The sequence below is a fragment of the Elephantulus edwardii genome, unplaced genomic scaffold, assembly GCF_000299155.1.
Source record: "Elephantulus edwardii isolate Elephantulus edwardi_28Jun2011 unplaced genomic scaffold, EleEdw1.0 scaffold00055, whole genome shotgun sequence".
Taxonomy (NCBI): domain Eukaryota; kingdom Metazoa; phylum Chordata; class Mammalia; order Macroscelidea; family Macroscelididae; genus Elephantulus; species Elephantulus edwardii.
Genome location: NW_006399805.1, coordinates 1,753,061 through 1,776,747, shown reverse-complemented (window position 1 = coordinate 1,776,747; position 23,687 = coordinate 1,753,061). Strand labels below are relative to the sequence as shown.

The 23,687-nt window shown below is 37.6% G+C and overlaps 1 protein-coding gene across 1 annotated transcript in view; it reads right to left on the bottom strand.

Moving 5' to 3' along the window:
- The window catches only part of MKLN1 (muskelin 1, intracellular mediator containing kelch motifs), a 163,167-nt gene that overhangs the window by 76,730 nt on the left and 62,750 nt on the right, over window positions 1-23,687 (bottom strand). The window contains exons 5-7 of the mRNA XM_006887133.1: window positions 22,654-22,763; window positions 17,976-18,168; window positions 2,760-2,837 (exon numbers count right to left, since the gene is read on the bottom strand). Coding sequence (XP_006887195.1) covers window positions 2,760-2,837; window positions 17,976-18,168; window positions 22,654-22,763 — 381 coding nt within the window. The remainder of the gene's footprint in view (window positions 1-2,759; window positions 2,838-17,975; window positions 18,169-22,653; window positions 22,764-23,687) is intronic.

The window sequence follows — 23,687 nt, the reverse complement described above, 5'->3', positions numbered from 1 at the left end:
CTGTATGTACAACAGATCATTAGGAAAGCAGAGCTTTATGAGGAGGAGTGTGGCATTAAGACTGGAGGAAGATTCATTAACCACCTACGATATGCAGATGACACAACCTTTCTTGCTAAAACTGAAGAAGACTTGAAGCACTTGGTGACAAAGGTTAAGGACTGTAGTCTTCAATATGGATTGAAGCTAAACATCAAGACAACAAAGATTCTTACCACTGGGCTAACTGGCAGCACCATAATAGATGGAGAAGAGATTGAGGTTGTTGGCAATTACAGCTTGATCAGATCCACAATTAACACTCTTAACATCAGCAGTCGGGAAATCAAAAGATAAACTGCATTGGGAAAATCTGCTGTCATGGATCTCTCCAGAGTGCTGAAGAGCAACAATGTCAGTCTAGAGACAAGGTGTGACTAATCCAGGCCATGGTCTTCTCAATTACTTGTTATGCTTCAGAGAAATGGACAATGACTAAGGATGACAGAAGAATAGATGTCTTCGTGGTGTGGTGCTGGAGAAGAGTCTTGAATATATCATGGACTGCCCAAAAAACAAAATTGGTCTGTCTTGGAGAGAGTGAAACCAAATCTCTCCTTGGAGTCTAGGATTTTGAGGCTCTGCCTCACTTACTTTGGGCATGTGGGCAGGAGGGACCGATCTTTGGAGAGGGACATCATGCTAGGAAGGGTGGAAAGACTGCATAGGAGAGGAAGACCCTGAATAAGATAGAATGATACAGTATCTGGGGCAATGGGGGTTAGTGTGTCGGAATTAGTGAGACTGGCTCAGGACAGGGAAGTGTTCAGGGCTGCTGTACAAAGGGTCACAAAACATTGCAGGCTACTCAATGGCACATAACAATAATAACAAACTATACTGGCTGGTTTGTTTTCTTTTTTTTATTTAAGCCTCTTATTTAGAGTCAACAGCACCTCATGGAGGGCCTTTGTATTTAAAATTGGTTGTTATATTTTTGAGGAACATTCTTTTGATTGGTACAGCACTCTTCTGTCAATATGCTGTACTAAGGTAAACTGGAGTTGCTGTGATGCTGAACCTGTGCCACTGGGGTGTCAAATGCCATAACGGTTACCCATGGAGGACAGTTTTTGGTGGAGCTCCCAGTTTCAGACCCGTTTCGAAGCAGGAGTGGCAAACACTTCCTAAACAACATGCCTCTGGAAACTCTATGAACTTTGATAAATGTCAAGTTATAGAAAGGCTTCAGGCCTTTTTGTTTATAGGGTCGCTATGAGTTGTGCTTGACTTGAAGGCAATCGACAACAGTTACATAAGAAAATATTAATTTCACTTTTATTCTTATTTCTATCAGAGAGCTTAATGGACAGGCTTAAATATAGGCAGTGAAACCAAGCTTCTGAGGCAGAAAACTACTGTTCAACTTATATTTAGTATAAATTAATTTCAATGATTCAAAAGGTCCTAAGATTTCAATGTATTGCTTGATATGTCCCCCAGTAAAATATAATGTAATGATACACAGTGAGGTTCTCCTTGTTCTCCTTCTCTAAGGTTCAGCTCCTCATTAATTTACTAACGGACAGCTCCTGACACAGGTATTGTGAAAAACACTGCAATGTCAATTCTCTTAGGGTGAACCAGTCAGCAGTTCACTGCAAATTACCCTTCTTTTCTAGTAGTAGCCTTTTATGTTTTGCCATTCATTATCACTGTACTTCAGCTTTCCTCAATTTCCAGTAAGTTCTCTTGCTATCAGAAATCCATTATGAAAATACAGAAATCAATTACATTTTTGATATAAAATTTTAACATGCTCTGCTAGAAAATTATTTGTTTGAAGAAAATTATTTCATAGATGACTGAGAAAAAGAATGATTTTGATTTAATACAGAAATTATGGAGGTTCATAAAGAATATTTTCTAGTTTATTGATGTTTTAAAGCTCTGGTGTTTTCATAATTAGAGAGATCTTAGCAATATATGAAGAGCATAAGGGAGGAAAGCTGAACATCCATATCCCCCTTTAAGCAAAGGTATCATTAAGGGATTGCTACTGTTCCATTTTTATAACTATCTGGCAAAGTGGAAGTACAAATGAATAATGACACAGTCTCTTTACATGAAAACAATAGATTAATGAAGAATACTATACATCCTAAATCAGATGTTAAGTTTTGATGAAAATAAGCTTTCTGAGATGCAAATGCCCTCTAGGATCTACATCTCAAAGAAGAAATTACAAAGCCCACGGATAAGCTTACAACCTCACTGTGCTGCTCAATGCAAATGGCAGTAAAGCTTTAACTGTGCTAGCATTTCATTTTATCAGGATTAGTACAACGGTTTTTATTAGGCTCTGGATATAAAGTTCCATCAATGTGCAATGGTCTGCTGTATTTCTATTTTCCTCATAAGGCCTGTTAGGTTTAGTGAGCAATTGGCCAAACTTCAGGTTTTTCAAGAATGCATATATTTTGTCATGAAATAAATGCCTATAGTTTTACATAAATTTTCTCTATGTAAGCAGTTTGTAATGTATACTGTGCAAAAACTACCCAATCTTCTGTGACAGCAATAACACAACAGAGCTTAAAAAAAAATTCTTACATGATTAACTGTTACCTACTAAAGACAATCTCGTCTATGTCTTTTTTTTTCGTTTATGTCTTTTAAACATCTGCTTTTATTAAAGACAGAACTGCTGGACATGGGTTATCTCAAGAAAACTGGATTAATGCAAAAGCACCATCCATCACCTGGGAGGGCTGTCTCACCTTTGGTGCTTTTTGGAATGATTTGACTCCATCGTGGCTTATATTCCTGCTGACTGATATACTGATTGAACAAGCCATCTGCAAGTAAAAAAGAGTAAGAAAAAATTAGACCCAAGCAACTACATTTATTATCAGCAAGAATTTTAAAAACTGAGAAGTTTTCATTGAAAGACAATGTAATAATTTTCATAAAATATGCTTCATTTTTATACTATCCCTATATAGTTATCAGTCATTGACATAGCCATGTACACAATCTCCTTCAGTGTCAGTTCATATTAATCTTATTATGTCTCTCATCATTACTGACCTATCAGATATTGCTGCATTCAACTGACTACTATGTAACAATAACAAAGTGTTCCAACAGAGACTTCAAAAGGTAGAAAATCATCTGAGGGAAAACTCAAGGCACAAAGGAAAACTAATAAAAACATATAACTATAAATAATTTCTTTCATTGACTTAATAAGTACAAATGTAGATAATTACAGAACAAAAGAATTATATCTCATTCTCTTATGTGATCTCTTATCACTTGTCTTTATTTCAACTATCAATTTTTTCATCTTTACTTCTTGTCATGAAATGGATTCATTGCATTCCAATTCCTTCTTGCTAAGACTGTTCGGTGCCAACACTTTGGTCACTATCATTTAAGAGAAGTCTCTTGCTGCCCTGGAGTTGGGTCTAACTCGTCGCTGACTCTCTACTTGTTCCTTCTGTCATCACGATAGGGTTCCCAAATGTCCATCGATCTCCTGAGGAAGCCGTAGTGAACTGTAATGGATAGAGAGGTGTGGCCTCTGGGCTGGCAGCAGAACCCTATAAAGACCAAAGGTAGTACAGGAAGTAGAGAAAAAATTAAGAGTTCTTCTAACACTGATCTAAGCTTCTATAGCATACCTTCAGAGGGAAAAAGCAAAATAGAAACCTAACCCCTTAAAGCACAAAAATCTATTATTATTAAAGTACCAGTAATGGGAAAAAAACACTAGAAAGTTATGCATTATTTAATATTTTTATAAATTCAGACTCTATGTTAAGTATCTTATTAAAATGTCTAAAAACCACCCTATGAACCAAACATTGTCATCTCCATTTATAAGTGAGGTAAGTAAACTCAGAGAAATTAAGTTTAAACAGCTATTAAATCGTTGACCAGGGATTCAAATTCTACTGTGTTTTTTCTCTTGAGTTTGTTAGGTCAATACTTAGCCCCCTTTTAAAAAGTGGTGTTACTCTAGTTATTGCAATCATTATGGAGATGACTGCTGCTGTTAAGTGCTGCTGAGATGAGCATGACTCATAGCAACCCTATGAACAAAAGATCTGAACTCTGTTCTAGAACTACCATAATTTCTCTAATGTTCATAAAAGTTTCCAAAGGAAAGTGTTTAGGAAGTGGATGCCAATCTTGTTTCCAAGCCTGTCTTAATCTGGGAGCTCCATGAAACACTGTCCTCCATGTGTAACGATTATGACACTTGACACACCAATGCACAGCATTCAGCATCACGTTACCTCAGTACAGCAAACTGACAGACCAGTGCCATACCACTTAAAAGAATGTTCTTCCCCACAATTAACACAAGTATTTCTCGGAGCCCAACCAACTTTTAAATACAAAGGCTTGCCCACCAGGTCCTGACTGACTTAAACAAGAGGCTTCCAGCCCACAGCTGCTTCTTAGCTAAATCTAGTAAATCTAATCAGCTCACACAACAACTGTCAATGAAATTAAAAAACAAAACAAAAACAAAAACAAACCACCAGTTTACACCTGACTTTTTTTTACACACCTGACTTTTAACTACAACAAGAGACACTACCCACTAGAATCCAACTGCTTATTAAACCCTAATCCCATGTCCTGTCACAAAGATTAGTTCAAGAATGACAAAGAACTCAATTCTAGCTAAAGAAACATGAAGAGTCTTATGAAGGACTTCTAGGAAATATACCCTTAGTCCCAAGCATACATACTGAGAAGAAAAAACTTTATTCCTCAAAACATTTTATTATTTGTGTGCAATGTATTCAACAACACAGGCAATTTACAAAGATTTGGGAATGAAATAAGTTCTACAACAATGACTAAGGGAGTAAGTGGGCTCAAAATTTATCACAGTGAATGAATAATGTTTCTGCCATATAAACCACTCTTCAGGTCTAATCCTAACCTACTCTGGCCAAGATTCTCCTCCTTAAAAAAGATGGAAATCCATTTTCAGATAAAATGTTGTACAACACCTATAAAGTAATGCTACTGTTATATGACAAGTAGTAACAGCAAATGTAGAATTAGGTAGCAATATCACAGCAAACTTTATCCAGCTTTGGCAGGGCACATAAAAATTAATACTTAAAAACCTGAAAAAAGTGTTCATCGACAGAAGAACTGGAGAACTATGGTACATTCACTTAACTGTGTATTTTACATCACTGAAATATTATCATAAACTGGCAAAATACTGTACAACATGGTTGAACCTTGTACAAATTATGCTGAGTGATGTCAGTTATAAAAAGACAATTACAGTGTTAAGACCACAAACATTAAAAGCTAAGGAAAATTTTACATATAGAATCAATCTTGGAGGGTTAACAGATGAAAAAGGGAGGGAGAAGGGAGCAAAAATTTATAAATTGGTTAAAGAAAATGCAATATACAAAATAAATGTTAAATTAGACATTGCAATTTATTATATTAAACAATTTTAAGTGTTATAAAACAAAATGTCTATGAATGAATACGAATTATGATTTGCAAACTTTCAAAAATTTTTTTAAAAAAGAATCGCATTAATAAAAATTTAAGCACAGAATATAAAGTATTCCAATAAAACACAAGTTAATCCCATATAATAGTTAACTAAACAAGAGGAGAAAAAGGAGATACAGAAATAAACAGAAAACTGGGGGAGATGAGAGATTTACAGACATGAAAAAATACAGAAAATTAGGGAAGTATGTAGCTCTCATACATTAGATAGCACTGAATTGGTATATTATGCAAATCCTCCATATTAATTACTTACATGACTTTTGTCAAGATTCTCAACTGTAACTCTGAAGAGTATAAACTGAGTGAGGGCTCTAGGACCTTCCAAATTCATATTAAATTACTTCACTGTTAAAACCTGTATACTTTATGTGTGCCTGGCTCATTCTACCTCATGTTCTTCTTGGAAAATAACCCATTCTCGTTTCCCTTTAACCTTCTGTCACTATTTTCAAAGAAGAAAAAAAAAACTATCACAAATACACTGGGGAAAAGATTCTTCCAAGAATACCTAAGGCAGTGGTCATACCAACAGTTCAAATCAGATGAAGAACTCCAACCTTCAACTCATTTAGAACATTCCATGGAAAATAAAATTCAATTGCTTCTTCAATCAACCCTTTCATTTCCATCTAGACTTCATAATCCAAGAAACTTCCACATACTCTCTTCATTAAGATCTTTATGTCATTCCCTGTTACAAAACTGCCCTATAAAAAATATTAATAATCTAAGAAAAGTCTGTCAGTAGTTTTCCTTAAACAAACAAAAACTCTCACAAAAAGCCATAAAATAAAAATCTAATTCTTGTAAAATTATTTGATAAAGTATACACAAATGCATATGGAAAAAAAGGACAACACTGGCATACATCAAGAAGCTAAATTATTGAACTGGCAGAATTGGGATGTTTTTTGTTTAACTTTGTCTTTGTACTCCTGTGTTTTCCCAAATTTTTACACGGAACATTCTAATTAGCAAAAGCAAAACTACAAAACAACTAAAGATGTGGAACAAAATTATAAAATCTGGGAGAATTCTGTAACGTATTGTGATTAGCAACATAAGCCAGTTTCTCATCCTTTTCTGCTCCTAATCCTCTCTTTAGAGCTCATGAGACATAGCCCATTTATGTAGGCAGGTCTTGGTCCCTGTAGTCAGTTTTATGGGTGTCTGTTGTTGTCAGAAGATTCTGAGTTGGTTCCCACTCACACTAACACTGTAAGGGGAATGAAATACTATCTGGTTCTACATCATTCTCACAATCATTGCTATATCTGAGCCCATTACTGCAGCCGCTGTTTCAATATAAAGAGAGTCCTCCTCCTCTTCACCAAGTTTGATGTCCTTCATTAGTAGGGACTGTACCCTATTAATATAATGTCCAAATAGATGATGAAGTTTCACCATCTTCATTTCTAAGGGGTGTACTGGCTGCACTTTTCCAAAGCAGATTTGTTTGTTCTGGCAGTCATGGCTGTTGTTATGTGCCACTGAATCGCCTGTGACTCACTGCGATTGTACGTACAGCCACTGAGAATGCTGCTCTATCCCGGGCCAATCTCAATGACTCCAACACACCCACCTCCATCACTCCAGTTACTATGTCAGTCCATCTCATCTGGGGTCTCCCTCTCCTGCACTGTCCCTCACTCTTCCAACCATGATGTCCTTTTCCAAGACTGGTCCCTCCTGACCACTTGTCCAAAGTATGTGAGATGGAGCGTCAAAATTCTTGCCTCAAAGTTTACCAGGATAACAAGTAATAAATGTTACAAAGGATGTGGAGAGAAAGGAACTCTTATACACTGTTGGTGGAATTGGAAAATGGTACAACCTCTTTGGAAGGCAGTATGGTGTTTCCTTAAAAAGCTGAACACAGAAATTGACCATGACCCAGCTATTCCACTGAATGGAATATGTCCCAAGAGAATAAGAACCGAGGCACAGAGGCTTGTACACCAATATTCATAGCAGTGTTATTCACCATCGCAAGAACATGGAAAACAGCCCAAATGTTCAACCACAATGGTATGGATTGAGAAATGATGGTACACTCACATGATAGAATCCAGTGCAATACACAGGAGCAATGGTTTCGTAAATCACTACCTAACTTGGAAGAGACTGGAGAGTATTATGCTAAGTGAATTAACTAGTCCCATAAAGACAAATACTGTATAAGACCATTACTGTAGAAATAGATAACTAGTAAAATGTGTGTAAGGATCTAATGGGGGGGAGGAAGTAAGGGGTAAGGATGGGCAGGGGGATTAATCATGGGGTTGCATGGTTTGATGGGTGGAGGGGAGGTGGGTTGGGGAGATCTGGTGTGAGGGGCAATGTATACAAACTTTGTAGGTAAACTGGTGTAAACTTAAAAAGAAAAAGGAACTACAAGAAATATAAAAAATAAAGTAATATATGAATAATTGTATGAAACACAATGTAAATGAAAGATTATATAAAACAAAATGTACATGAATGAAACATTATGTAAAAAATTATTGTATGAAAACCAATAAAAATATTTTTAAAAAAATCTTTACCTCCACAAAGAAAACTGGCTTCACCCTCTCGAGAACAGACTTGTTTGTCCTCTCAGCAGACAATGGTGTATGTTCAAGACTCTTTTCCAGCACCACAACTCAAAGGCATTGATTCTTCTTCTGTTATCCTTAATCACTGTCCAGCTCTCTGATGCATAGCAAGGAACTGTGAAAACCATTGCCTGGAACAGGCACATTTTAGTGTCTAGACTGACACTGCTGCTCTTTAGCACTCTGGAGACGTCCCTGACATATCCCTAATGCAATCTATCTTTTGATTCCCTGACTGTTGGTGTCAAGAGTATTGACTGTGGAGTTCAGCAAGTTGAAACTGTTGAAAATCTCAATCTCTACTCCATCTATCATAGTGCTGCCAACTGGCCCAGTGGTGATAATCTTTGTCTTCTTGATTTTGAGCTTTCATCCACATTTAAGTCCTTGACCTTCCTCTACATAAACCCATAGTGAACCAATAAACAACAGATTTGAACCATTTATTATTCTGTGCCATACTCACACTGCTCAACACACCAGAGACTATTGTGGCAGTTATAGTGTCAATCCACCTAGTTGAAGGCCTTCCTCTCCTTCACTGACCTTCCAACATTCTAACCATCATGTCCTTCTCCAAGCAATAGCCTCTCCTAATAACATGACTGAAGTATGTGAGGTGAAGCTTTCGTATCTTTGGAGCACTCTGATACTTTGATACTTTTGCATCAAAGGAGCACTCTGGCTGCATGTTCTCCAAGACATACCTGTTTGTTCTTTTGGCAGTGTTCAGTGATCTTCTCCAACACCAAAGCTCAACAGGATCAATTCTTCTTCTGTCATTCTTCTTGTCAAGCTCTCAAATGCAGAGCAAGCAAGTGGAAAGACCAAGGCCTGAAAGAGATGTATCTTAGTCCTCAAAATTACATCCTTACTCCTCAATAATTTGGAGAGGTTCATTACTGCAGACTTCCCTAGTGTAATACGTCTCTTGATTTCCTGACTGCTGCTACGAAGGGTGTTAACTGTGAATCCAAGTAAGAGGAAGTTTAAATCTTTTCTCTATCATGTTGTTGCCTATAGGTCCAGTGGTAAGAATTTGTCTTCTTGACAGTGAGATGCAATCCATATTGAAGGCTGTATTCTTTGATGTTGTGTAACAAGTGCTTCTAGTCGTCCTCACTTTTCAGCCAGCAAGGTCATGTCATCTGTATAATGTAGGTTTTTGATGAGTCCTCCTCAGATCTTGATGCCACATTCTTCTTCAGAGTCTTAATTTCTTGACTGCTGGTACCAAAGGTATTGACTGTTGATCTAAGGAAGGTGCAATCACTGACAGCTTCAATTTTTTATCCTCTTTTCATAATGTGGACTGTTGGTTCTTTGGTGACAACTTTTGTTTTCTTGATGTTGAGATGTAATCCATACTGAAGGCTGTAGTGCTTGATCTTCTGAAGCAAGTGCTTCACAACCTCCTCACTTTTATTAAACAAAGTTGTGTCATCTGCATAATGCAGGCTGAGTTTTCCTCCTACATTCCCCTTCATAGAGTTTAGTTTTGTGAATTCTTTGCTCAGCACACAGACTGGGTAAGTATGGAGCAAGGATAAAACTCTGACACATATTCTTCCCAATTTTAAACCATGTAGTGTTCCCTTGCTCTGTCTGGACAACAATTTCTTTAATGGGAATAGATTTTTCTCAAAAGTACAATTAAGTGTTCTGGGATTCCAATTCTTCTCAATGTTAGCTATAATTTGTTATGATCCACACAGTAAAACACTTTTGCATAACAAAACAAAAAAACAAAAACAAACCAACAACAAAAAACAAAACCACAAATAAAAGTTCTTCTGGTATTCTCTGCTGTCAGCCAGGATCCTTCTGACATCAGCAATGAGCTCCCTGGTGTCCTGGCCTCTTCTAAACTCATTCTGAACTTCTTGCAGTTTCCTAGTTGGCATCAGAATCAGTCAAAAGCTTAGAAGGTAAAGGCATGTCTGATGCAAGGCTGAGGAGGGATTAGTCTGGGGCTGTTAACACTGATCTTGAATCTCTCTTCCTTTGGTAACGCTAAGGGAGTTACCAGACACAGCCACCGCCACACCATTTCTGCAACTCTTAACAAACGTGACTAAGGGTCACCTGGTGACTGGTCCACAGGGAGCTGAGCTACTACCCAAAGGCTGAGCCTCTCTGGCAGCTGGAATCTACCAGATGCTCCGTGGGAGAAAGATGGACAACCTCCTGTGAGATTTATAGACCAGTGGACGGTTGGCAATGAGTGGATTTCTACTCAGCATCAATGAGCATGAAGTTTGGACTTTTTCTTTTTAGAAAACTGTTCCCCAAAATGACAAGATATATCTATTCCATCCAAGGATATATATTTTTTTTATCAAAATAAGCGTATTTTAGAAAAAGTGGACCATACAGCAACACTATTTAAATTTCAAAAAACTAGAATTGCACACCATACACAATGTGATCAAGAACTATGGTAAAAAAAAAAATTAGAAAATTCTCATGTATTTGGAAATGTAAAACTACATTTCTAAGTGTAAGTATGATCACAAAAGAACTCATAATGAAAATACTGACCTAGACAAAAAACAGAAGACAAAAGAGAGAAATTAATGTCCTTAATGAATCTACAGGAACGCAACCAATTCTGAGAATTAATGAGCTAAGCAATCACCTTAAGAAGTTATAAAAAGACAACAAATTAATTCCAAAGAGGAGGAAGAACACCATAAACCCAAGAGCAGAAATCAAGGACACAGAAAACAGGAGAAAAGATCAACAAACTAAAAAGCAGTTCTCTCAAAAACAGCAAGTTTGAGAAACCTCTGATGTGAGCTATCAAAAAAAGAACAAATTAACTCATTACAGTCAAGTGGGAACACACTCCTGGGTGACCAGTGGTATTTCAAAAGCTGACATTCTCCGGAGAAATCACTGGTGGATTCGGACCACCAGGGAAGCACCTTTCTGGGGTTAGCATCGCAACTCCGTACGAACCATGTCAACAGCTGAATAATTTCCTCCCATCCTATCTCCACCCTCTGAAAACCCATTGAAGCAGCATTTATGTGCTAGTTTCAACTTGACAGCAATAAGAAGAAAAAAAAGAATTCATAAACCAACATAAGAAGTGAATAAAGAGACACCATAAGATATCCTGCAAACATCAGACAGACAGTAAAGAAATTTCAGGTACAACTTCACACCTGACAGTTTAAAACTGAGATGAAATGGCCATATTCTCTGGAAAACATAGCTTATCAAAATGGACCAAAACAACTATCCTGAACAGTCTTAAAATATTAAAGGAATTGAATTAACAGGGAAATATATTTCATAGTGCAAAGACTGATTCTGTTATATGTAAGGTCATCATGAACAGGAGTCAACAGTAATGAAGGGGGAAGTGCATGGAAGGCACTGGCAAAAAATTAGACCCCAGCAATCGACAGGATGAATAGTCTTCTCCAATCCTAATGCCTGACTTGTTTAAATTTACAGATGCAGCCTTGGATGTACTCAACAGTCTACGCTAGGAAACTTGGAGGACAGCTATTTGACTAATGGATTGGAAGAAGTCTATATTTGTTCCCATTCCCAAGAAAAGTGATCCAACTAAATGTGGAAAATTATCAAAGAATACTGATCAAATAAAAGCAAAATACTGTTGAAGCTCATTAAAAAACGGCTAGAACAGTACAGAGATAGGGCTGCCAGAAGTTCAAACAGGATTTAGAAGAGGCCATGGCACCAGGTATATCATTGCTGATATGAGCTGGATCGTGACTGAAAGTAAGGAATACCAGAAGGATGTCTTCTGTTGTTGTTACGTGCCATCGAGTCACCTGTGACTCACAGCAACCCTTCAGCAGCTCTGAAGCCTGTCATATACTGAGCCAGTTTCACTGACTCTGACACACCTATCCCCATTGCCCCAGTCACTGTATCAGTCCATCTCATTCAGGGTCTTCCTCTCCTCTGCTGTCCCTCCACCATTCTGAGCATAATGTCCTTCTCCAAGGATCAGTCCCTCCTGGCCTCATGCTCAAAGTAAGTGAGAGGGAGCTTCAAAATCCTAGCCTCCAAGGAGAAACCTGGTTTCAACCTCTCCAAGACAGACTTATTCTCTTGGTAGTCCATGGTATATATGTTCAATACTCTTCTCCAGCACCACAACTCAAATGCATTAAGTTTTCTGTCATCCTTAGTCATTGTCCAGACCTCTGATGCATGCGAAGACCATGGACTGGATCAGGCACACCTTAGTCTAGGCTGGCATCGTTGCTTCTCAGTACTCTGGAAAGGTCCCTGACAGCAGATTCACCTAATGCAATTTGTCTTTTAATTTCCTGACTGCTGGTACCAAGAGTGTTCACTGTATAGCTGAGCAAACTGTGATTGCTAATAATCTCAATCTCTTTTCCATCCATCATGGTGCTGCCAATTGGCCCAATGGTGAGAATCTTTGTCTTCTTGATGCTGAGACTCAACCCATATTGAAGACTATAATCCTTGACCACATGCAGCAAGCGCTTCAGGTCCACCTCAGTTTTAGCAAGGAAGGTTGTGTCATCTGTATAACATAAGTTGTTGATGAATCCTCCTCCAATCCTGATGCCACATCCCTTCTCATAAAGCCATCTCTCGAATGATCTGTTCTGCATATAGATTCAAAAGGTATGGAGACAGGACATATCCTTGATGCATTCCTTTCCTGATTCTGAACCATGCAGTGTTTCCTTGCACTGTTCTGATGACTGCTTCCTGTTGCAAGTATAGGTTTCACAAGGGCACAATCAAGTGTTCTGGGATTCCCATTCTCCTCAAGGTTAACTACAACTGATTGTGATCCACACAGTCAAATGCCTTTGCAGAGTCAATGAAACACAGACAGACACTCTGCTGGTACTCTGCTTGCCAAGATTTGACATTGGCGATAATGTCTCTAGTGCCACGGCCTCTTTTAACCCCAGCTTATATTTCTGGTAGTTTTCCGTCAATGTATTATTGTTGTTACTGTTGTTTCTGGATAATCTTCAGCAGGATTTTGCTTGTGTGTGATATAAGTGATATTATATGTAATTTCCAGTCTGTCGGGTCACCTTTTTCTGGAGTGGGAATAAATATGAATCTCTTCCAGCCAGGTAGTTGTCCTCCATATTTCTTGGCACAACCTGGTGAGTACGTCCAACATAGCATCTGTTTGTTGAAATATGTCAACTGGTATTGCCTCAATTCCTAGGGCTTTATTTTTTGCCAAGTCTTTCAGAGCAGCCTGAACTTCCTTTTATCACCAAGGCCTCTTGATTATATGTTAATTCTTGATATTCTTCTATGTCAACAAACTCTTTTTGGTACAATGACTCTGTATAATACTTCCTCCTTCTTTTAATACTTCCTGGATCATTCATATTCTACCCATAGCATCCTTAAGTATTTCAACTCAAGGCTTGAATTTGTTCTTTTGTTCCTTCAGCTTAAGAAATGCCAAGATAGCACAGCTCTTTTGATTTTTGGACTCCAGTTCTTTGTATATTCCATTATAATACTTTGCTTTGTCTTCCTGTGCTGCTCTTTGAAATCTTCTATTTAGCTCCTTAGCTTCTTGATTTCCTCCCTCTGCTCTGGCTTCTCAGCACTCTAGTGCAATATTCAGTCTCTTTATTGACTATGCAAAGGCATTTAACTGTGTGGATCATAGCAAGTTGTGGCTGACACTGAGAAGAATGTGAATCCTTAATTATGCTCACATAGAACCTATACTTGGACCAGGAGGATGTTGTACAAACAGAGCAAGGGAACACTGCATGGTTTAAAATTAAGAAGGGAGTGAATCAAGGTTGTATTCCCTTTCCATACTTATTCAATCTGTGTACTGAGCAAATTATCTGAGAAACTGGACTCTATGAAGAGTGTGGCATTAAGACTGGAGGGAGATTCATCAATAACCTGCATTATGCAGATGATACAACCCTGCTTGTTAAAAGTGAGGAGGTCTTGAAGCACTTGTTGCAGAAGGTCAAGGAATGTGCCCTTCAGTATAAATTGCATCTCAATGTTAAGAAAACAAAGATTCTTACCAATGGACCGATAGGCAACATCATGATGGATGGAGAGGAGATTGAAACTGTCAAAAGCTTCAACCTTCTTGGATCCATAATTAACACCCTGGGTACAGGCAGTCAGGAAATAAGGGAGATGAAATGCACTGAGAAAATCTTCAGTTAGGGACCTCTCCAAATTATTGAGGAGAAATGATGTCAGTTTGGGGACTAAAGTGCATCTGATCCAAGCCATAATCCTTCTGATCACTTGCTATGCATCTGAGAGTTGGATAATAAATAAGGATGATAAAAAAAGAATTGACAGTTTTGAGCTGTGGTGCTAAAGAAGAGCACTGAACATCCTATGGGCAGCCAAGGGAACAAACAGATATGTCTTGGAGAGGGTGCAGCCAGAGTGCTCTTTCAAGGCAAAAATAAGGCTTCGCCTCACATGCTTCAGGCATGTTGCTACCAGGGGTTCTGTCTTGGAGAAGGACATCATGATGTTGGGAAGGGTGGAGGAGCGGAAGACTCTCAGCTAGGTGGACTGATATAATGACTGCTGCAATGGACTCGTGTGTGTCAGGAAGGAGGAGGATGGCACAGGATAAAACGGTTCAGATCTTTTGTTCAAAGGGCCGCTATGAGTCATACCTGACTCGACAGTACCTAACAACAACAACAACAAAGGTCATCATGAGCTGGAATCAACTTAGGACCACTAACAAAGAAAAGAGCAAACACAGACAGCATGTAGGGTAAAATCTACCAAACATGCAGGAAAGTAAGAATTCAAATCTTAAAATATTCTTAAAAATAGAATAGGAATGAAAGGTTAACTCTTCAACCCATTACTGACCAGTGAGATTAGCATAATACTGCGATTAAAACTGAAGAAAAAAAAGGAATGAAAAATTACCCCACTAAGAGAATCAGGGAAAGAATCCTAATAGTATTAATATTGGTTGGTATAAAGATATAAAAATTGACAAAATATATGAGAAATTAAAAGTTGAGTAAGAATTTGAAAATAACTAGAATTTTAAGCATTAATAAAGTATGAAAAATCATGTATCAAAATGCTGAGAAAAAATGATGAAACATTAATTTATGTCATTTCATTAGACAATTCAGAAAACACTAGATCAAATAAATCACACACACAAAAATCACACATTTAACATATTGCCGCAAATGATGGCAAATGTTTCTAAGCACAGTTGTCAATTTAAAAAGTGTGCAGCAATGGTAAAGAATGAAATGTTATAACCGTTCGTTCTGAGAGCATACACTACACAAGACACTTTATAAATGTCAGTGCCAAGTCCTCATAACAGAAGACAAAGGGCATTCTCAATAAAAATCTGAACAAGATTTGAAAATCACTTTAAAAAAATGTACTAGGACAGACTATCATATAATTAACAGCTACTGCACAAACTTCTAGGTGAAAGAGAGAGATAACAAGAAAAATGACAATGAAGAAAAAAGAGGAGGGGGAACAGAGAAGTGGAAGAAGAAAAAGGAGGAAGAGGCAAGTTCTTAAGCTGAAACACTAGGACCCATCTCCTCTTAACACAGCATGTTTTTATTTCCGTAACAAGAATGACTGAGCCTCTAATGTGAGATTTTCGGAACAAACTTTGGCATCTCTTAGTAAAAGTTTCCTGTTCATCTACCATCCTGGCATTCTACCCTTTTTCTATGGCACTGTCAGGGAGGTTACAGGAAGTACTGGTTCAAGAATCACTGCCACATAAATTAATGACAAATGCAGGATGTCTACGGCCAAATTATGAAACTTTACAAATATAAATACAGCTTGACACTTAAATACAGACTATACTTGAAAAACACACTTGTCCAGTAAGAATATTAAAGCAGTTTCTGCTTCCTTGTTTATATAGAAGCTTGACAGAACATGCTTTTTTGATTCTCTAAACTTTCCCACTTTGCAAATAGAGCTACTTGCCGTCTCTGGTTGGATTTTAGCTGAGCAGAAGCCAAAAGACTCTGCACTATTTACTTCCTTATTTGTCCAACAAATCATCATCAGTGAAGTCAGCAGTGAAGTGAACAGCTCTGGAAGGAATGTTTATTAACTAAGCCATCTACCAAGCCAGTTGGGAGAGCCCAGACCATTAAAAAAAAACCCAAAACAGGCCTTGGCTAGGCATCTCAGGAACAGCATTACCACTCACGTTCCCTAAACTGTGCTCCTTTCAAAAAAACCACAGAATGTTACTTGATTTAGTTATCAGATTCAACATGATTTTAAATGCTGAGTATACTACTAAAAAGACAAGTTTTAAAATATAATTGTTTCTTAAGCTTAAATAATTACGTAAAGTTGGGGGTTTTGGTTGGGCTGGAACTATCCCCTAAAGAAAAATTTTAAAACTTTTAACGTTTTGAAACAAAACAGAAAAAATAAAAATACAGTACTGCCTGCTTATTTAGCAGCAAAAATATACAACCCAACAGTTGATAATTCAAGGATTTAATGTTGTTGTTCAGTGCCATCAAGTCAGGTAGAACTCAAAGCGATCCTATGAACAAAAGATCTGAACCAGCAGACTGTGACAACGGCAGACGATCTTCCGCTGTACGTATTATGGAAACCTTGTTTCTTCTGCTACTGTCCTATCAGTCAAAGTTGATTCATGACACCTAAGAACAATGACACCACTGCTAATAATAAAAAGACCAAATTCATTCCCACAATTTTTTTATTTGGCACCTATTATGTCATCATTATGAAAGTGGAAGATTAAAAGGAAAAAATACGATGCCATTCTATAAGCAGTAATAATATTGTTCTTTTAAAAAAGATGTTAACAAAATATACCAGACATTACCAGTCCAAGTGTCATCCTCCAAAGCATTTACCTTGGAAGATTATACACATGTCTGAATACTTGTATTTCATTCAAAGTCAGATTACGGACTGTACATGAAAATCAGCAATTAAGTAGTATTCACTACACAGAGCTGTTTCTCATCACAAATCTCTTAATTCACTGTGCTGTCAACTCAAAGGTACACAGTCTGAATCCACCAGCTGCTGTGCGGGAGAATGGGAAATTTACTGCCTCTAAAGACCCACTGTAGGTCAGTTTCAATGGGATGAGTTGGTTCTGATATGATGGTACAGAGCAACAACAATAACAACATTCTTGATGGAGCTCTGGTAGCCAAGTGGGTAGGCAGCTGTGCTGCTAACCCAAACATGTGCTTCTTCGGATCCAGCTGCTCTGCAGAATAAAAATGGGCGATCTCCTCCCATATGATTTACAGCCTCTGAATACCCACTGGAAAGTCTAGTTTTGAGTCAACTACAACTCAACAGCAACAAGCTAATAATGAGTTAATATTTTTAGCTATTCAACTTCCAAAAGCATAAACCATTATAACAGGCTGCTTATCAAAGTACGTCTCTGTGAGCTGTAGCTCACCTGATGTCATCTAACATCATTAATATACTTAAGTAGGGCCTGAACAACTCATCATGAAAGCTGACAACAAAGATGGCTTTTGCTACTGTTTAGTACTAGACAGTGTTAACATTAGTTAAGTGCAGCTGGGTTTTCCAAGACCGCCAATCTCAGTTAGGTGAATTCAAGTTTATTTCACAGTTTTTATGTTCCATTATGCTATGGGTCTTACTACATGAACAAAGTCTCTAATCCCAATAACTAACACGTTTTAGGGCATATAAAGAAATAACAAATACAAATGGTAATAACTAGCATAAACCTGTCTGTAGAATCATTTCCTGTAAAAATGTGAAATAACTAATAGCCAAGTCATGTTCAAAACATACCATTTACAGCTTTTTCAATCAATTCCTCACAAGCATCAAAATCTCCTTTCAAAACCAGTTTGTCGTGCAGATCTGTTAACATAGGATGTTCCAGAGCAATCTTGGTTTTCTTCTGCAGGGATTCAAAGGCCTCTGTGTAGTTGTGCTGTCGAAAGTGTTTGAGGCAAAGGCGAATGGCCTCCTGTTCACGGTACTACTAGAACACAGCAGAAAGCATGAAGAAAAGATATTTGTTTAGTGTTACAGTATGAAGTAGCAACAGCAGCAATATTTAACCTAAACTGAGCATTTACTATGCACTAAGCACACACTAACTTTATTTCTTAGGCTCGACTGTTATTTCCAAGGAGCCCTGGTAGCGGAGTAAGTTAGCCAGCTCTGGTGGCTTAGTAGCACTTCCAACCTGAAGGTATGTGGTTCAAATTCGCCACCTGCTCCATGGGAGAAAGTTGGGCAATCTACTCCCATGGGATTTAAAGCCTCTGAAAGTCACTGGAGAGTCAGCTGTGGGTCAATTCTGACTTGAAGGTACAAACAACAACAACAACAAACCCACTTTGTAGGATTAAAATGAGCCAGTCATCTCTCCTTGAGATTCACAACCCCAGAAACATCAAAGAGGACAACTGTGAGTCAGAATCAATATGACAACAGTGGGGTTTGAGTTTTATTTTTTATAAAATCCAAAAGCTTAGCCCACTATAATGATTTACACAGGATCACAAAGTATATATGTAACAGAAAGAGATGAAACTACACCTAATTCCAAAGCCCAAACTCTGAAAAGTAGCTTTTAGTAAAGTCCATTTAAGACTAAAAAAATGTAACTTCAATGGCAGCCACTAATCAGATCATACTGATACTGAAAAACAAAGCAAGCATCCATGCATATTGTTCTTGTTCTCAGAATCTATGATTCTTTCAAATACTTATGTACTTAAGTTCACAAATGAGGTTTTTAGGGAGCTCTGGTAGCCTAGCAGCAAGAAGCTGTGCTGCAATCCCAAAGGCACAGGGTTCAAATCCCCAGCTGCTCTATAGGAGGAGAATGGCCAATCTTCTCCCATGCAATTAACTGCCTCTGAAGACCTGCTGGAGGGTCAGCTGTGGTTCCAACTTGATGGTACACAATAACAAGTTCACAAGTAGGGTTTTAGACCAAAAAAATGCAACAGGAAGGGAATATTTAAATTTTATTACTTCTTCGCCCTAAGCTTAGGCTACTGCAACTAAATAAACAAATGTTTATTAAACTAAGGTTACAAAATAAACATCTTATTTCATAGAAAACAAAAAGAACCAATTTCTCCCACTAATAAGATGATTGGAAAAAAAATAAGTTGTATTAAAATATTTTTTTTAAAAAATTCACTTTAAGAACATGTCACATTTAAGAAATGTTAGTTCACATTTTCTAAATATGTAACTATACAATATGGGGAGCTCTGGTGGCCTAGTGGCAAGGAGCTGCAACTATAATCCCAGAGGCGCACGGTTCGAATCCACCAGATGCTCTGCTGGGGAAGGAGGGACAATCTCCTCCTGTACCAGTCAGATCTGATTTGACAGTACACTCACACAAAAATAATAAATAAATAAATAAACAAACAAACAAATAAATAAATAAAAATTAACAAAACTGATGGCACAGAAGCACTGCAAGGTAACAAAGTAATAATTTATTTACTTATAAGTATTTTTAGTAGCATAATAAAAAGTACTATATTTTAAGAAGCTTTCAAAAAATTCAAACATAAACTTAATCATAGCTCCAAGTTTTACTAATAAAAGGTTATCAAAACATCCATTCCCTAAGCACTATAGTTACCCAAGATTTTACCTCATCAAGTAGCCAAAGAATTCTCTATCCAATCTAACCTTATAGTCTCTTACCCTTGGCTTCTAAATAAATAACTAACAGAACTACTGAACCACATATTAAAGAGTAACATGTTTTTATTGTACTGGTTTTAGGAATCTAAAAATCAAACCCACATCTTAAATTTTTCTATCAATATGCATATGAAACTAAATTTTAATCCCTAATATATATAATATTAAAATGAGGAAGGGTAAAGCCTGTAATTCGAGAGATCCAAGGAGAAAGTATGACCTGGGTGTTCCTTAGAAGCAAGGATGGTAAAGCTCTGTCTCACATACTTTGAGCATACTGTCAGGAGGGGTCAATCCTTGGAAGATGACATTGTGCCTGGGAAAATGTAGGGTCCGTGAAGGAGAGGAAGATTCTCAACAACATGAACTGACCTGGTGACTTACAACAATGGGCTCAAGCATTTGGAGATGGTGAAGCCAGCACACAAAAGGCATGGTTTGATCTGGTGTTTATAGGGTTACTTAAGTCACAGTCAACGTGGCACATTTATACACACACACACAGAGTAGGTAAAAGGGGTAAACAAAATCTAAATGTCATCTCTGCAGAATGTTAAAACTTGCAATTTCTTACATTATCAAGATATTGTTGTGCTGTCATGTACTGTTGGAAAATGACTCATAGCTGCCACTCCAGCAGCTTTTCAAAGGCAGTAAATCACAGGGGAGGAGACCACATCTTTTCTCCTGCAGAGAAGCTGGTGGATTCAAAAGCGCATGCTTTTGGGTTGGCAGCTTCGAAATTATAAACAAAAACACACATTCACAAACAAACACACATTAACAAACAAAAAACGACATTCACAAACAGCATATAGGAGAGGGGACATTTTATCCAATTATTTGGGAAGTTTACTTTGTTTGTAAAGGACCTTCCTCACTACCTCCGCTGGGCTTACAGCCACTGCTGCAGTAACTGCGACCACCCATCTCGCTGAGCGTCTCCCTCTTTTTGACTGACCCTCTCCTTTACCAAGCATGATCTCTTTTTTTTCAGCAGAGGTTAGAAGATTTTATTGCCAGTGTGTGGTATGTATATAACATTGTGAAAGCTCTATCTTTAAACTGTAAAGAGATTATCTCCATTTCGAAAGAACTTATTGCAAGAAATAAATAAAACTTAAGTTTTAAGTTTAAATACTAAGTCATATCTAATTCTTTTCATTTAGATGGCAAAATTAAATTAATCTAACACACATCTTTAAGCTAACCAAAGAGACCTGAAATCCATGCAAAGAAGCTGTGAAAAGTTGTATTGCTTTCTAATTTCCTATGACATCCATTTGCCATATTTGCAAATGAATCAGGACACAGATCAACTGATGAGACTAAAGCTTGATTAAACCCTAGCCAAGAAATAGACTAAAGCTTGATCCCTTGACAAGAAAGAGGACTTGTAAAGACAAAAAAACATAAAATCAAAGGCAAGAGTCAAATAAATACAAATTACAAACCAAAACAATTTTCAAAACTACTTGTCAACAATTCAAATTCACTTTTTTTTTCCCTGGCTTTATCTACTGGATAAAATGATCTATAAAATTTTTTTTACATTTTAAAAAATATGAGCAAATAATGTGAGAAAATAAACAATACGAAGAACAATGTGACATCAAGATTGGAGGAAAACTCATTAACAGCCTCTAACATGCTGATGACATAACCCTGTCTGCAAAAAATTTAGAAGACTTGGGAGCTCTGGTGGCCTAGTGGAAAGCAGCTGTTTTGCAATCCCAGAGGTGCGTGGTTCAAATCCACCAGTCAGATCTGATTTGACAGTACTTAAAAAAAATTAGAAGACTTGAAGCATTTCTTGATGAAGTTCAAAGACCATGATCTTCGATTATACGTTGAGTAACATAAACCAAAAAATTCTCACAACTAGACCAATTAATAAACAAAATCATGATCAAGGGAGAAATGATTGAAGCTATCAAGGATTTCATTTTACTTGGATCAACAACCACAGAAGCAGAAGTCAGAAAAATCAAATGACATAATGAATCTGGACAAGTCTGCTGCCAAGCATGAGCTAAAGGGCAAGCATTCACTTAGGACTATGCTGGGCCTGCCCCAAGCCAGGGCAGTTCACTTGCTTCATACACATGTGAAAGCTGGACAATGAGCAAGGAGGGATGAATTGAAGCATTTGAATTTTTTTCTCTATCATGATGTTGCCTTCTGGTCCAACTGTAAGGATTTTTGATATCTGCTCTTTAGGTATAATCCATACAGAAGGCTGTATGTAGTCTTTGATCTTTTTCAGTTAAGTGCTTCAGGTCTTCACTTTCTGCAAACAGGATTGTCATCTGTATAAAAAAGGCTGGAGTCCAGATCCTCCAGTCCTAATGCCATATTCTTATTCATACAGTTCAGCTTCTCAAGTTCTTTACTTGGACGTGTATTAGCTATGGAGTAAGGAGGCAACCCTGATGCATGCTTTTCCTCTGTGTAAACAATGCAATATAATATGCCTTCTTCTGTCAGAATGACTGTTGCTTGGTCAATGCATAGGTTCTGTAGAGCACACGAGAGAGATCTCATTCCCCCTCTACAGGCACTGTTGTTGGTATGTGCAACTAAGGCAGAACCCATTCATGGCTGACCTTCCAGCAGGTTTTAAGAGGCTGTAAACTGCATGAAAGAAGCCTGCCCATCTTTCTCCCATGGAGTAGCTGACGGATGTGAACTGCCTACCTTTTAGTCGGCAGGGTACCTCCTTACCACCAGAGCTCCCTTTATAGGTATTAGAAACATAAACACTGGATTTCAAATATTGTCCTACCTTGCTATACCAGTTGAGACAGGGCTGTACTACATCAGGATCATCAATACCACTAAGCTCAACATACCAGATGCTGAAGTTAAAGCTGGGTCCCCATGACAAGAGTGGAACTATGAGGGAAAAGAGGAAAAGAAAAAGAATTAAATACAGAGTCCACACAAAACTTAAGTAAAATTACTTAACACATTTTCTAGCCTTAAACACTATCTATATGATTCAAACTAGGTGCTGGAGTTACAGTAACAAAAACAAATAATCCACAAAAACATGATGTTTTGTAGCTATAACAACATTGTAAAATAAACTCAAACTGGTTATATATCTAACCCAAAAAAACACCACAAAGACAGGTTGAGTAACAGACTAACTTTGCCAAACCAACATGAAAGAGATAATATGACAGAATTTAAACTGTATCTGAGAACTGAAAGATCACTTCCTTATCAAAATGGCGGATCCTTAAAAACACCCAAAAGTAAAAGTATTTAAAGCCAATCTACCAATTTGTACATACTCAGAATTCTAAACAAAGATTAGGGGGAGAAAAAAAAGTATCAGGTGTTCATTGTGACTGAATAGTGTTCTTTCCAGAAATACCTTCAGAAACTAAGAGAAAATTCATTTGCATTTGATTATCAGTAGATGTTAAAAAGAAATTAATAACATTTCCTTTCAATTCACTGAAGAAACAAAAAAGAAGTTTCTGTCCTCAGAGATTTCACACTCCTGCTAAGGAAACAATATGCATATGCATCACACAGTAAGAAAATTCAACCTCTAGCAGTAGACAAACTCATGTTTCTGGCCCATCTCAACACTTTACTATCTACATGATCCAGGGAGGATCATTTAACCTCTCATTTTCAGCATCCTCATTCTTAAAGTGAATATAATAATGCCTATCTCTACAACCACACCACTCTGGAAGCAGTTTGGTGTTTTCTCAAAAAGTTGGACCTCCTGTGACTTCATCCATAGCCACTGGTGAGAGTCAGCGCCCAGAGCCATCAGGGGCTTTAAGCTCGTTGCCCACT